Genomic DNA, 16130 nt, shown 5'->3' on the forward strand with positions numbered 1-16130 from the left:
GAAGATCTAAAGACTTTTTATTTTAGTTAAGCTTATAAATCACCAACTACTTTCTATCTATGGACAACTAAAGCTTGGACATTCTGCCAAAGATGAAACAAAGAAAATAATAGTTTAGTAATAATAGCTAATAGTTTGGAACAACATGAGGGTGAGTATATGACCGAATGTTCATTTTTATAAAACTCTTTCTTTAAAGGGGTCATGACATGAGAAACCAAATTTGCCTTGATCTTTTGGTATATAAGAGGTCTTTGTGTCATTAAAACGTCCTGCAAGTTTCATAGCTTAAGACGTCCTCCCCATTATAAACGAATCATTTATTTAATCAAGCTCTAAATACAGCTCGTTCTGGATCCATGGTAAGAAGTGACGTCACGGTGCGAAGTGACGTACCAGCGTTTGCATATGACCGCCTCCAGCACAAGACAACTACGCTTTAAGCGCAAGACAACTACGCTCATTTCGTATCGTTGTCGCCCCGCGCGCTGCGCGCCTCACAAGTGTTCAGTCGACGGACAGCGAGTGGGTCTGTGTACAGGGAGATGACGATGCCGCAGATGTGCTGTTCCTGGCTGTGGACAAACAACATCTTTGAATACGCTGCGAAAGATCCAGTCGTCAGGGGAAAATGGATGCACTTTATTTTTTGCGGACGTCTCAGTCACGGCAGTGTTAGTTTAAGCGTTTGTTCTATACATTTGAAGGATGACTGTTTTGAGAACAAATCCCAAAATGATGCTGGCTTTGCCAGAAAACTGTTGCTCAAAGATAAGTCCGTGCCGACTATTCTGGGCTCAACAACGACGACGCAAACTGTAATGCATTTAAAACTTTAAAGTACTTTTTAAATACGCTGAATCCACAAATGTTCTGGCTGGGGGCGTTAATAATTGATGCATAGGCACTGACGTTAGCCAATCATAACAGTGGGCGTTAACACTGAACTCTTAAAGGGGAAACACCCCCAAAACAGACTGTTTGAATCAGAGGATGAGAAACAGGGAAAAGGTCATAAATCACTACATTTTAAAAGTTTTTTGTAAAAAAAAATATAGTATAACTATAATTGCACCTAAGGGAACATAATAATAAAATTTAAAAAACCATGTCATGACCCCTTTAATGACACTAAACTACCATAAAAAATGGATTTTAGTCAATGAAAATCCTTCTAGGAAAGTCTCATATAGCTACTATGGTTCAGTCTCATTCCATTGGTCGTTACGGCTCTTGATTCCTCTTGGTTCGGTGCAGTTTGTTCCTCGGCTGAGGTAATGGAGGCGGGTCGTCCTGAGGTGGAGGGGGTCGAGCACGAATCTGGGCTTTGGGTTGAGTCTGGCTTCGAGAAGGGGTTTCTGGAGATGGGCTGCAGGGCATTGAGTCTTCTTACAGGATGGGGGATGCTGGTTGCCCTCTAGCGCAGCCTTTCTCAACAGATGAGAAACCACCAACAAATTACGTAGGCTAAAAAAAAAAAAATCATATATAAATATATTTTAATTTACATAAATACATTCTTCTTCTTTTTGAACGGATTAATAAAATTGTAAATTCATTTTAGATAAATATATATATAAAATTAACCATAAAAATCTGTCTCACATCAGTAACTGTCATGACGTCCCCACTGGGGTCGCGTGACTGTGCAGTTGGCTACATTGTTTTATAATTTAACCACGAAAATGCATTTGATTTCACAAAGAGCAAGAAACAAGCAACAGCATCATGGATCGTTTTTTAAAAAGAAAAGCCCCACAAGAACCGGACAGTTTTTACTGTGAAATTAATTATTTTGTGAACCTGTGTTTTTTTAAAGGTGCTATAAAGTTGCTATAAAGTTGTTATTATTATTGTTATTGTTATTTACAGTTTGTATTATGCTCTGTTCATTACTGTCCTGACTAAATAAACAGGACATTTGCATTTACATTTGGGTTATGCAGTGTTTTTAAATTATATTTTACACTGGGGTGCCTTGAGATTTTATGCACTTTTGAAAGGTGCCCTGACTGAAAACAGTTTGAGAAAGGCTGCTCTAGCGGTCTGTTTGGATTTGTTTTTACTGATATGACCTGAGGTAAGTTCTGCTAGCCTGACCTCTTTTTCATCTGGAAAATATCAACAGAGTGTTTAGTAACCTGGTAAGTTTGCGTGCACTGGGAATTAAATTTTTTCAAATTAATACCAAGTAATGCTAAATCTACATACAGTAGACAGTGAATATGATATATTTGATGAGCAGGTATTCTACTCATTTTTAAAAATGTACGGATTCTTAGAAAATGTCTCGGGTTACTTGATTGCACTTTGGGAACACTTTTGTTTGTGTGACCGGTTGTGAAGCATGTGTGCAAACATGCCAAGGAACTTGGCCTCAGATAACATCTGACGATGACGTCACTGGAATTGGGGCTTTTTAGAGGCTATAAATAGATGTGAAACAGGTGCGCCTTCAGGTATCACTTTGTCTGAAGAGACGTCTGGACAAATCCTCAGTGCGGCAATGTAATGCAGCATCTCGTTCCTACTTTTTCGGGGAACAGGGTTACAGTCAAGTAACCAGAGACGTACCCTTTCAAAAGCTTCTCTCAATGCTGCGCTGCTCGCGCTATGGGAATGAGAATACCAACACCGTGACACTGGAAGTGTCTAGACCTCTCACGGTTATGTAGAGTGTGCTCACAAGCACATGAAAGTTCTCAGATATAAGCTTGGGATGTTGACTCAAGGACATGTGAGCCTGGAGTCACATGAACATCCAAAGTATAAAATCTGATGAATGTATGCTGAGAGGACCAGCCTGCCGCATCACATACTTGCTGAAAGGGGGCGCCCCCCTTGCCAATGCTTTGGAGGAAGCAACCCCCCTGGAAGAAATCCTAGAAGTGAAGTTAGAGAGAACTGGGTCTGCACAGCATGCAGTACACCACCTTCCAAAGACACCACATTTAAGAGCATATATTCTTCATGTGGAGGGAGCCCTAGCACTACACAATATTCTGCCTGAGACAGGCTGGGTGATTCAGAGAGAAGCAGAGGGGATATTGCGCAGTCCCTTGAGAGGCGAAGAGGTCGCCTCTGCTTCGTAAAATCTTTCACAAATCTGCTCAATCATTAAAATCATTCCTGTAAAAGGACAGGAATTTGTCCTAAACCAGAACCTGCTGTGCTAGCCTTTTCAAATGGCACAAACACAGTCTGCCATGGCGATTTATGTAGGTGACTACTGTGGTGTTGTCTACAGGCACTAGGACATGGTAGCCCCTTAACTGCTGGAGGAAGTACTTCAGGGCCAGAAAAACAGCCATCAATTCGAGGCAATTGATGAGCCATTTGAGATGATGACCTCTCCAGATCCCTTGGGCTGAATGGCCATATATGACCGCACCCCAATCCATATGGGAAGCCCTTGTCGTTAGCATCTTGCAATGACCAAATACGCCTAGAGTGGGTCCCAAGGTCAGAAACCGGGGTCTGAGCCACATAGAAATGGTATGAAGCCCGCAGCACATAACCCTTTCCATAAACATGGATTTTAGAAAGTGCACAAAGCACTCTGCACGTGCCCTTGCCCTTATTTGCCTCTGGGAATTTACCCTTTTTTTGGACCCTTTAAAGCAGACAAAAATGTGTTTACAGGCTGGTGCAAAAAGGGGTTTTTGTCTATCTACCTAATTTTGCCCTTCATGACAACTGTGAGGGGGGTGAATTTTTTTATAACTCATCCGTCTAAATTATTTTAAGCCTTAAAGTTCTGCATAATTAAGGGCGTGGCCACTTGAGTGACAGGTGGATTGCTGCTGCTGTCACTGCTAGCCGTTTGTCTGCTGTCTGTTAGCGTCACGTTACTACCTTTACTTACCTGAACTTGGCATCTCTGCCGTGTTTGTGCTTTTTTCTGGATTATTTCATACAATTTAATACACACATTGACAATATACCTTCGCCCACGCCGTTGGATTCCATCGTTGTCGTGTATCGAGAGAACAACCACCGCTGTTTTTCAGTTGTTTTCCTATGTGAACATGCACTCATTGATGTCTGACAATTTTGTTCATTTTTATCAGATTTCTAGCGCATTTACTTGAACTTCTGAGGTAAATGGACTTAATAAAGCTCTCTAAGAACATGACGTACGATGCAGCGCAGACTGACATGTATGCGGATGAATCACTGTCACACGCTCAGAGCAATATTACTGCATAATACATGTTTAACTAGCAGAATAATACAGTCTCACTTTTAAAGGTGCTGTATGGAGTTTTTCTACTAAAATGAATCCATTTTTTATTGCTTGTGTGTGAAGGGGTTGTAATCTCAAAATAAAATGATCCACTTGGCGGGTTTTACTATTACCTCTGAAAGCAAGTATTCCTATTTCTATGTGAAGTCTCCGGGTCGCATTTGCCGCAAAATCCAGTGCCGTGACTGAAACCTGCATGCGCGCTCCCGAGCGTCTCGCCTCTCGCCTCGTCTACTGACTGCACTCAACAGCGACGACACTGCAACTTTATGACATGGAGTCTGCTAATACTAGGAAACGACTAGCACAACACAGACTCCAGCACAAACTCCACAAAATAAAAAACAAAAGAAAGCGAGCACGAGCACTCGCTTGTAAACGTAATTGGTTGCAATCTGAAACATCACCCCTAGATGCCGCTGAAAACTCCACACAGCACCTTTAAGTATTTCATAGGGAAAAAACAAGAACTTTAACTATTGGCTTTACATCATCAAGTCAGCTGTCACTTTAGTATGAGGCCCTGTGTGGTCGCACACTTGGTACTGCCAGTAGCATATAGCATCAGCTCCTTAGCCTGAGCTAACTCGATCAAGTCAAGCTAGGCGGGCGTGGTTTCAGCAACCAGACACCTCAGCTCCACCCACGTCCCAGATTTTTTTACAGTCTATGGTTGTAACCTTGCCACCACCTCGAGTAGTTCCTCCTGCGCTTTATCATCATGGGAGGAATGCTCGGATGCGGCGCACTCAAAATCCATCTCGTCAACGAAAAAAGTGATGCAGCGTCCTTTGCCTGATCTGAAGAAGCACCAGGCCGCACTTCGGAATCAGCCAAAAGGAAATCCCGATCTGGAGAGAGAGCAAGCGAACGGAACAGACCCGTCTCTCGCTCCTTAGCCAGATCGACACGCGAACTTTAAAGGAGAAAAACGCACAGTGCTCGCACTTGCCATGCTCTTCCCCCATACACTCAAAGCAGAACTCATGTATATCATTAACATGGACAGTAAACACGCATCTCAAGAGGCACGCATCTCCTGATTGTTTGCAACATGATGTTCTTTTTTTTTTTTTTTACACTGAGACATTTTTTCCAGACTGACAACTGGATTTCCGACTTCTAACAAAGTGGACAGATAGTGTAGCACACACACACACACAATGCAGTCTCTGAAGACAAAGAAGCCTAGAACGTTCATAAATGTTTTGTATTTAAGAGTTGGCATTGAAATACGTTGATGATTGTGCCGGCAACTTTTGAAGCTCAACAAGGACAACTACAGCTTCAGTTCTTTTGTTGAAAACGCAATTGCTCATTGATTTATTTTAGAGGTGATGAAGACGTCACTGACCTTGTTGGCACTTCATACGTTGCCAACAGATTTTACACACACAGATGATGAGAACACAGGTCAGCAGAAGCAGAAGGGCTCCTCCGCCGGTTAGGATGCTAGCCATGATCCAGAAATCAAAGCCAAAGAGTTTAAAACCTGGACCTGAACCTGTAAGACACGAACCGCATGAAATCAATAACAGACAAGTGGATCATTAAAAAACATCTATTTTAAGCTGCTTAAAATCCTACAATCTGCATCATGGGTAACACTGTAAGATCCAACTTTATTTCATGAGGGGAGAAAATGTTTGGACACACTTCATAGAATTTGCTCTTAATTAACTTTAAAAACAATTTAAGCTGAAACCTTAATATAGTTGATGTGTGAATGTATACTGTGATGGAATTTTTAAATGAATCATAACTAACATTTATTTTTCTTGCAGGATTAACAGTTATATGCTTTTGAAAACTAAATATCCCCAAAACTTGGGCCAAAGTGTGTCTGAATCATATCCGAATATAACAAAAGGGGAAATGAAACAGATGTCTATATACTGTATATACTCATGACTTTAAGTAACAAAGTGAAATAATCAAGAAATCCAGATTTGCTGTAACAGAAGGGTTTGCTGAATTATACATTAATAACCAATCATATTATAAAAAAATCATTTAATGAATCATGTCACCTTTGCCATGCTTCTAATCTATAAAAACTGTTGTACTCTTTTTGGTGGATCTCAGGGATTGGTCTGAGGTCCTCCAGCCGTGATTAAATGTAAATTAAAATGTAAAGAGTTTTATCTCTAAAAACGGATTAGCTTATAACGCTAGTATATGGGGTACAGAATAAGTAAAAGTAAATCGCTAGTTAATACCACTAACAAGGCTCAAAAATAGCCTCACACTAACACGGCAGCATAATGAGGGTCCCTCCATGCAAACCGAAGCATTGAGAACTGTGTAAGTGTACAGACAGTTTAATAAGAAGATACTTTATAAAGACAGTACATTACACGTATACAGGTAGGAGCCATCTTGGAAAACAGTCTCGACCAGTCGAGCCACGAACGCCGTGCTACGTGAGCTGAACTGTGACTTAAACCTATCGACCAGCTCACTTAGCACGGCGTTCGTGGCTCGACTGGTCGAGACTGTTTTCCAAAGATGGCTCCTGCCTGTATACGTGTATTTTTAGCCTTGTTAGTGGTATTAACTAGCGATTTCTTTTTACTTCTATTCGATGCCCCATATACTAGCGTTATAAGCTAATCCGTTTTTAGAGATAAAACTCTTTATATTCGATTATTTAAAAAAAACACATCCCAGAGAACGATCGACTCGGTAACCATGTGTTAATTACCCCTAGGTTCATTTTTCGCCGGAATTGTCATTTAAGTGCGTAGGGGAATTTCTACCACAACACATTTGGATAGTGACGTAAAAGCATCATCAAGTATGCAACATGGATGTTCCTCCTTCAATAATGATTAAAAGGCTTTAACTTTTCAATACAAGGAAGGAGGAATACTTGATGCTTTTACGTTACTATGCAAATGTGTTGTGGTAGAAATTCCCCTGACTGATGAGCAACTGACTGACTTAAGTTAAACCATAATCTACAGTATTGAATCTACCGTAGAACCCAATATATACCAAGTTAACCTTATCTGGGTTGTATTTCTTGTATTTGTCTTTTTCCTTGTAAAGATGATGGAATGCCAAGCATGTTGGCAAAATCAAATACCATTGAGTCTGAACGAACACAACCTTTGACATCAACATGAAGGAAACATTTTCTTCTATTATTTTCTGTTAAATAGTTTTGGTGACTACATAATTCCCAGACTTGTGTCATTTCATAGTTTCCATGACTTTGATGTGAATAAAGAACACTATTAAGTATTTGTGCTGCCTTAATTTAAGTTATATTAAACTTGAAATGTGAAACTGTAGTAAGTGACAACTTGGATATTTGAGTTATCGTCTGTATAGTCTGTGACAACTTGGATATCGTCACCTTCCTAAAATAATTGCCCAAGTCATATTCATTTTCAAATGACTTGAAGGTAAAGGTGACGCTATTTAAGTTATCTCAGCAAGTTCATTATAGGGAAGTTATTCTAATGCTAAATTTTAAGTTGTGATAGCTAACTGTGAATAAATAAGTGTATCCACACTTTTGACTTATCTTTTTGGATAAGTCAAAATGGATTGTAGGTCAGCAGCAAAAACAGGAAACAGCCCAAAAACCAGTTCATATACTTTATGAGACTAAATTGAAACCGCGAAAAAAGTCACACAGACAGTTTACAGACATGTTTATTTTTAACATCAATATTTCATTTCAGATATGTTCAAAACTCTTAAAGGTCATGATTTAGATGTGTTATCTTGTCTTAGAGACAACTCACACATTTATTTTATTATCTTAAAAGATAAAAATTAAGTAATTATGGCACATAATCAGAACATTAAGAATAAAAAGCATGTGAAATTAGAAATACTTACATGGCACTGTGATACTCTCACTTTTGTCTTTGCTGACAGGATTGTGTGCCTCGCATGAGTACGGTTTATTCTCCTGTACTTGAGTAAATGACAAGAACACTTGAGGTTTATTTTCATTCTGGATCATTTTGTCTTCTTTATACCAGGATAGAGCCAGATCTTTTGTGTTTCCGATGTCACAGGAGAGAGTCGCATTCGCTTTTGTGCAGCTGATCCTCACAGCAGGTTTAGGGGCCTTTTCTGTAACAGAAACATGGCGGTTATTTCCTGTAACTACTATAGAAATATACAGTCTGATTTTGTTATTATTATTGTGTTGGAAGGGTAGATATATTTGTCATCTTACCATAAACTTTAATATCCACTTCTCCGTTACCAATCTCTGTACCAACATTATTAAATGTGGTGAATGTATATTTGCCCGTGTCCTTCAGACTAACACTTGAAAATCTCAATGATCCGTCTTCTTCCATAGATACACCGTCATATTTTCCTTTGACAGTCCCATCTTTCCTGCGAAGAACGTTGCCGTGTGTGTCATGGACCCATCTTAACTCAAAAGGTTTCACATTGTTTCTTGTTGTCAGCTTAATGATGCAGGACGTTCCCACTAGTAGATCTTTTCCACATGTCTCTGTTGAGACTACAATAAATAAAACCATATTAGTATTTAATAAAACTCAACAGGGTTCAACTGCTCATATTTGGTTCACTATGAGGAAAAAGTATAAAAACAGAGAATGAATAATTCTCAGGGTGGGTTTCTTTTTAAAAGTCAATTTGGGTTCAGACGCTAACTTTAGACAACACAGTTCAATATTATATTCTATCATCACACTGTACGGGGTAAGTTGTCACAATAAGGGATCTGCATAGGGCAGCCTATTAAATCAGAACTTAAACAGTAAAATTATTATATAAACTGATGAAAGGTAAAAGGTCACTTAAATACCAAACCATTGTTATGGCCAACAGAACTTAAAGTTGTGTAAAATTACAACACATATGCCCTGACCTGACATTTATATATCTATAAAGAAACTGTTCAAATCTGCCTTTGTTATATAACGACTTGCGTTTCTCTTGTGTTCCTCTGTTTATCCAACAGATAGTTACCAAAAATAATATTATACTGAAACTTCAAAAAAAAAAAAATAATAATTTAAGACAGATTTGAACTAGATGTTTGAAACAAACAAATCAGTGCTGGATAAAACAAGACTCAAAGTAGTTCCTGAAACACAGACTTTGTTCTGAACTATGAAAATAAAGGGAGTTTGAGCAGCGACAAAAAAAACATTTTGGGTCCCCAAAGAACCTCTCAGTCAAAAGCTCGTAAGAAGCATTTCTTTCTCATTTTGAAGAACATTTTAATAATCTAAAGAAAATTTTTTAACTTCAAAGAACTTTTTGTGGAATGGAAAGATTCCATCGATGTTAAAATGTTCTCCAGAAACATAAAGTCCATTACAGAACCTTTATTATTAAGAGAGTAACACTATAATTTGACTACAAATCTAAATGTTCGACTTTCTGTGAAGTGTCCAAAAATAATTTGTTGCTTTAAGGACATATTTTTTCTTGATATGACACTTTAGAATTTTTCTGACAATTGAGATGTTAGATGAATTTTAGAGTTATTATAATGCAGTTTGCAATGAAAACAAGTTAATTTGGATTACTATCTGATTATTCTTAAAATCCTTTGATCGCAACTTTTGATCTCAACTACAAAATATATTAAAAAAACAGCTTCTCCACTTCAGTCTATTAACATATCTATACAAAATGAAGTCAGAACCTACCAGAGAGTGCAGCGAAGCCACAGAGGAACACAAGTAAGAGATTGTATTGGCAGCTCATTGCTCTTCTGAACACAGCAAATGCTCCAGAACCTTCTTCACAATCGACTGGAGGAAACTCCAATAATATCAGCAGCAGAACCGCAGTTTCAGAACCACAGCCACAGGGCGGAGCTTCATTCTCTTCTGATAAATATGAGCTGCTTTCACATGGATTTTGACATGTACAATATTTAACAACAATACTTTTAAGTCACTTTTCTGTTCATATATGCATTAGATATCATGATGTAGGCTACAATAAAAAAACTTAAATTACCAGGTTAAAGGATAATATTTTATTAATGTTGTTAATATTAAATAATTATTAATTAATAAAACATTTTTTTTTTTATGAGCAAGAGTCAACAGTTTTGTGTTTTAAGATTAAAACACAATTGTGATTAAAAAAAATTGTTGTTTGCATTATTTATTTATTTATTATGAGCCGTTTAAATACGTTTTAAACCTATTATTTTAGAAACGCTTTTTAAATATCCTATTTGTTTTCATACAGAGACACGTTTCACTTGTTCAGGCTTTGTATTAAATGGTTATTTTTATCTGACATTAAATACGTTACATACTCGCAGTTTAAGTATTATTTGTATTATCGTGAACATGAAGGAAATAATATGATCAAATAAACAGTTAAATGGGAAACACTTTACAACATGTTACACATTTGTAGGCTATAGTTGTGGTTAGGCAGAGAGTTGGTTGTTGTGCGGACAGAATCATAAACTGAAGATGTCAGTTAAAGGGATAGTTCACCCAAAAATGAAAATGTTGTCATCATTTACTCAGCCTCATGTTGTTCCAAACCTGTAAGAGTTTCTCTGTTCTGTTGAACACGATAGAAGATATTTGGAAGAATGTTGGTACCAGACAGTAGATGGACCCCATTGACTCCCACAGTAGGAAAGAAAATACTATGGAAGGGGTGGACTGGTCATCTGGAAGACTGACATGCTTTTTGGCTGATAAACAGCCCATAAAACATCGGTGGCTTATAGACCGGCCCTTGAAACGAGATATTGGTGCCAGGTCTTTCTCCATCGGTTTGGTCTTTTTGGGTTCAGCATTTACAGCACTGCTGCCATCTTGTGTACATTCATGGCAAATGTTTGATATCCGTGTCTGACACAAGTGTGTGTGTATCCAGCAAGACGACCAACCCTGACCACTACACACATAATGCATGAAAAATAACCACTTCATAACTAAAGTGAACTGCATAAACTACTTTAATAACACAAATTAACTGGTTGCTGGATCTTAGTGAATATTTGGGGTGTGCTGCAAAAACAGTTGCTCTTCTATAATATCTGGCTTACAGTAGGATGTAGCCTTACACCAATATTTGTATTTATTGTAAATATGTAATTAAATTATTCGAACAAATCTGTGATGGACACAATTTAAAATTGATTCAACTTAATAAAATAAAAAAATGAAATTTTTTGCTACTGGCACAAATCTCCTTCTGAATTATAATTTTTGTTTTCAAATAGAAGTCTTAACAGAATGCATTCACATTTTACATTTGACAGAATTTTATTCAAAGTGATTTACACTGCATGTTTACATTGCCCTGCATCAAACTCTTCCCGTTGGCACTAGTCCAAAACAATCACTTTGATTTGGTAGCTAAATAAAATAGAATAAATAGCCTTCTCTACTTTCCACCACAAAATAAAAATGAAGCAGCAAATGTATAGTGTAAAAAATAGTGTAAAATTTATTGTCATGTATTTTTATTCTTTTTTTCTTAACAATACCAATTTTTTGATGCTATTTATTTCTACACAATCACACATGCAAAACTCTCTGTTTGAGTTGGTGACAGTAAGTGATAAATATCTGCAGCTTTAACAGTATATTCATAACCTGATGATGACGTTCCAACACCCAGCAGACAGAAAGGTCAAAGAGCAACAGTGAAAGAGGAGAAACAGTCCCGGTTCTGAAGCACAGATGGTTCAGAGCTACGGTTGATTCAGTGACGCTGGGATTCAGAGAGTCCATGATGAGAAGTGTGTGTCGCATCAATCACACACTCACAGACGCTGTTTCTGAGGGAAAACAGGTGTTTTATTTACATTATAAAACATATAGCAATGATTTTCATTATGGACCATGGCAAGCAGACTTTGGGACAGAAGGAAAACTAAAACGAGGATCAATATCGGCGTGCCGTTTTCGAGACGCCGAGAGCGTCCGCGACTAACTTGGACTTGACAGAGACGAAATACTACATTTTATTTATAAAAGATTGGAAAATGAGATGAAATTAAATGTGGATATTGATCTGTAGACTTGAAATAAATAGTAAATAGTTTGGCATATATAAATTAAACATATCGGTGACATATATGGTCAAAACATACAGTAGCCTATTATATAAATAATAATCATATACATCATATTAATATATGTCAAAATACTAATTTAATATGGCAAATTTATATATGTTAAAAACCTGATGTAGAGATATGTATATATGTGATAGGAATATATTGTCTTATATTTAGCATTTATGACGGCGTCACTAGCGATATAGGGACATATATGTCATATATTACATTTCCGTAGTGATAGTGTAGAGCGAGTGAGACAGCGCTGCGTTACCTCACAAGTTTAATTTGTCTAATAATCTGACCTGTGTGTATTAATACAGCACTTGCGGGTCCTGATTCCTTTATATCCGCAGGACTCGCGTGTGGCGCTTATATCCGTCTCTCATTAGCCCCCTACTTTATCCCACAGTCATGTTAAAAACATCAATATATTCACTCATCCATAAACATTATTAAATCCATCAGTTTGACGACAAAGTTCCATAATTCCAATTTAATTTTGCGTCATCAACGTACACCTTTGTTATTGCCTAGCAGCGAAAAAAATTACATATTGTAGCTTAAATCTTGTGTCTCCCGCAGCAAAGGAGGCGTCTTAAAGGCTATATAACAAATCAGGTGGCCGTTACAATTTACAGTCAACATGAATATTTATTAATACAGATGTAGGCTACTGTGAATGATTCATGAGTTAATATGGTCAAACATTTGAGTTTTGAGCAAATGATAAGCACAGATGAAAGAATGGAAACATATTTGAATATTTTTAAAAGATTAAAGTTGTCTTACCGTGAAAAGCTATGATAGGAAAAGGATTATAGTTATAACCATAATCACTGAAGGAATGACAGCTGCAACGACACATCCTTTGTTTGATGCTAATGTGGGGGGAAAAATTATGTTATAAAACCAATTCCAGGAACGCATATTTAAATTATTATAGTAAGATTATTAAATGACAGCTTGCATTACTGGTTTATAGCTTAAAGAAAAACATATGCATATCCCTCCAGCGTCTCACCTTTAAACAGATCTCTCTCATAGACCGGATCACTGGTCTCCTCACTCACTGCGTTCTGTAGTGTACAGGTGTAGAAGATTTCTGGATTTTCTTTTTTTTTAACAGTAATGGACTCTCCTTTTGGACTTATTGCTGAACCTGTCAGTGTTTTTACAGCAGAATCCCTCCAGATGATTGTTTCACTGTACTTGCATATCAAATTCACAACACCAGAGTTATCTGTCTTCACTGTTATCTCAGGTTTGGGGACCGGCTCTGTGATTGTGAAAGAAACAATGGTGTTGTCTGATTAATTTGCACATGGTTTTTGTCTTAAAGCATATTTGAAAACCCCACATAGACATAGTCACTGAAGGAATGACAGCTGCAACGACATCCTTTGTTTGATGCTATAATGTGGGGGGAAAATATGTTATAAAATCATATTTAAATGATCATAGTAAGGTTATTAAATGACATCTTGCATTACTGGTTCATAGCATAAAGAAAAATATATATGCATGTTCATCTAGTTACTTTCAGATTTATGTGTTTAGTGTCCCTCCAGCGTCTCACTTTTAACCAGATCTCTCTCAGAGACTGGAACACTGGTCTTTTGTATTTTTTTGTATGTGAGGCTAAGTAAAAACAACCATAATAATATGATGCATTTATAATATAAAATTATAGGCCTAATATAATCAGCACTCACGCATAACATTCAAGGTGAATCTTTGTGTCTGCTCTTTACCGCTGACGTCAATGGTATAAACTCCACTATGTTCGACTGTTAGTTTAGTAATAGTGATTTGTCCAGTCTTCACATCAAGAGTCGTGATGCCTTGGAATCTCAGATTCGGGATTGTAGTAGTTTGTCCTTCTTCCCATTCAATCGCCTTAACAGTTACAGCATCTCTTATGTGTTTCCATGTGATGCTGGTGAAAGGAGGAACAATTGTGTCAAGTTTAAAAGAAACTTCATCACCCACCGCTCTCATCACCTCTTCACCTAGAAGTAAAATATGAGAGAGTATGTTAGTCAACATTCATCAAGAAAGTCTGGCTGGGTAATTTCCAGGAAGTGAATATATATCCCTTGCTTGATGGTAAATTAAATTAGAAAATAAAAATAAGGTCAATATAGCCTACAGAAACTCTTCAGTCTCTTCCATCCTTTGAAATTTCTGAAATCTGTGTACAATACTATAATAATAGTTATTAGTTATATATCTAAGGTCAGATTTACTAAACAGGGTAGATTAGCGTGAGAGTGCAATTCCAAAACAGCGCCGATGAGAGTGTAAAGTTTAGCGCGCGATCTACTGACGACGAGCAAATTAAAGAACACAGATCATTTCCATAATGACCAACACAATCTACCAGTAAATCACCTTGCGTGATTCATTTCAATTCTCTCCTTCCGCCATATCCTACATTTTGCGTCTGAAAGGAAAACTCATGTGCAATGTGATCAGCCGTAAAAATAAATCTGTCCATCCTTTTCAGCGCTAGTTTTTCACAGCGTGTCTTCATTAAATCCTGACAGTAGTTTTTAACGGCAAAAGAGGGTTTGCACTGCAGCTGTTAGTAAATCTGACCCTAACTCTTTAGGTGTGCCAAGAATGGCGTGTTATTTCCAGTAAAACGTTAAAAACTCACCTGAAGCAGCTTCTGTGGTGAAGAACACAACGATGGAGATCAACGTCAAGAGTTGAAGTGACATTTTTGTTAGAAAATGTACACTTTATTCACTTGCCCTCGAGATTTTACTCAGAGACACAAACACGCTGAGGTGTGGTGTAAGAACAGAGGTAAGCTACAGGATAAGGAAGTTAGAAAAAAAAGAAAAAAAACGTATTTCACTAAGTAGCCTAATGCGTTACTGCTGCCATCTTATGTTCATTGCAAATAATGTGTTAAATTATCCCGTAAACTCCCGTTTAATCCCAAACTTGTCCCAGACATTAAAAAATATCCAAATGAGGTGTCATTAGTTGCCTCTTGAAATATTTTTATTTTTATTGTGACCGGTGAATAATGTGTAGCCTAGATAATGAAATATATCAGCCCAGTTATTTAACACATTTTAAACTCTTTCATGTAATTTTAGGGTTAGCCTACTATTAAACATAAAGATCCTTAATACAACACTTATGGTGCGTTCACACCGGACGCGAATAGCGCGTCAGGCGCGAGTGATTTCAATGTTAAGTCAATGCAAAGACGCGTTACACGCGTTTTACGCGCGTTTTACGCGCGTAACGCGTCTTTGCATTGACTTAACATTGGAATCACTCGCGCCTGACGCGCTATTCGCGTCCGGTGTGAACGCACCATTATAGGAATACTGAGATAAAATACAACCATCTGAATTATATGACCACAAGCAACAAAACTGAATAATTGTGAATTCATATATTAATACTAGACACCTTAAAGATAATGTGTACCAAAAATATTTGTAATGTCTTTATGTTAACATACTTTACTAACCTTTTGTGTTGGAGCTTTGATGCAGAAATCATCTACTGATGGTGCAAACAAGAATTAAACTGCTCTGGTCATGTGACATTTTGCACTAACCATGTGAAAAAACACAACATTTAATTGAGACCCTTTATTCTCTCCATATTTGCCGGAAGTGCACTAAAACAGCAGTCAAGAACATTCTTAGAGCTTCATAAATGAACACTTTCTTTACGGTCACTACTATTGTGACCAGTGGGATTAAATGGGTGTTTGGCACAAGTGTGTGTGTGTGTGTGTGTGTGTCCAGCAAGACTACAAACCACAACTATAAATGCATGAAATATAACCACACTAGATGCATT

At 37.5% G+C, this 16130-nt stretch overlaps 2 protein-coding genes across 4 annotated transcripts; both read right to left on the reverse strand.

Annotated features, from left to right (window-relative positions):
- Positions 1–10062, reverse strand: LOC307000509 (T-cell surface antigen CD2-like). 2 transcript variants are annotated; one of them, XM_079616149.1, is made up of 5 exons: positions 9904–10062; positions 8445–8741; positions 8099–8338; positions 5601–5750; positions 1–1467 (listed from the first exon to the last, which is right to left on the reverse strand). In XM_079616149.1, exons 1-5 carry the CDS (start codon positions 9959–9961, stop codon positions 1433–1435), a joined length of 780 nt encoding a protein of 259 aa, XP_079472275.1. In that variant the 5' UTR covers positions 9962–10062; the 3' UTR covers positions 1–1432. The 2 variants fall into 2 exon arrangements, with proteins under 2 accessions (XP_079472275.1, XP_079472276.1); XM_079616150.1 differs by having other exon boundaries at positions 1351–1467; positions 5601–5744.
- A 1357-nt stretch (positions 10063–11419) lies between these two features.
- LOC307000870 (CD48 antigen-like) lies at positions 11420–15142 on the reverse strand. 2 transcript variants are annotated; one of them, XM_079616796.1, is made up of 5 exons: positions 14959–15142; positions 14051–14308; positions 13321–13575; positions 13089–13177; positions 11420–12014 (listed from the first exon to the last, which is right to left on the reverse strand). In XM_079616796.1, exons 1-4 carry the CDS (start codon positions 15020–15022, stop codon positions 13098–13100), a joined length of 657 nt encoding a protein of 218 aa, XP_079472922.1. In that variant the 5' UTR covers positions 15023–15142; the 3' UTR covers positions 11420–12014; positions 13089–13097. The 2 variants fall into 2 exon arrangements, with proteins under 2 accessions (XP_079472922.1, XP_079472921.1); XM_079616795.1 differs by having other exon boundaries at positions 11421–12014; positions 14012–14308; positions 14959–15141.
- Positions 15143–16130: the final 988 nt, after the last annotated feature.

The sequence above is a fragment of the Phoxinus phoxinus genome (assembly GCF_949152265.1).
Source record: "Phoxinus phoxinus genome assembly, chromosome: 6".
In the NCBI taxonomy this organism is placed as follows: domain Eukaryota; kingdom Metazoa; phylum Chordata; class Actinopteri; order Cypriniformes; family Leuciscidae; genus Phoxinus; species Phoxinus phoxinus.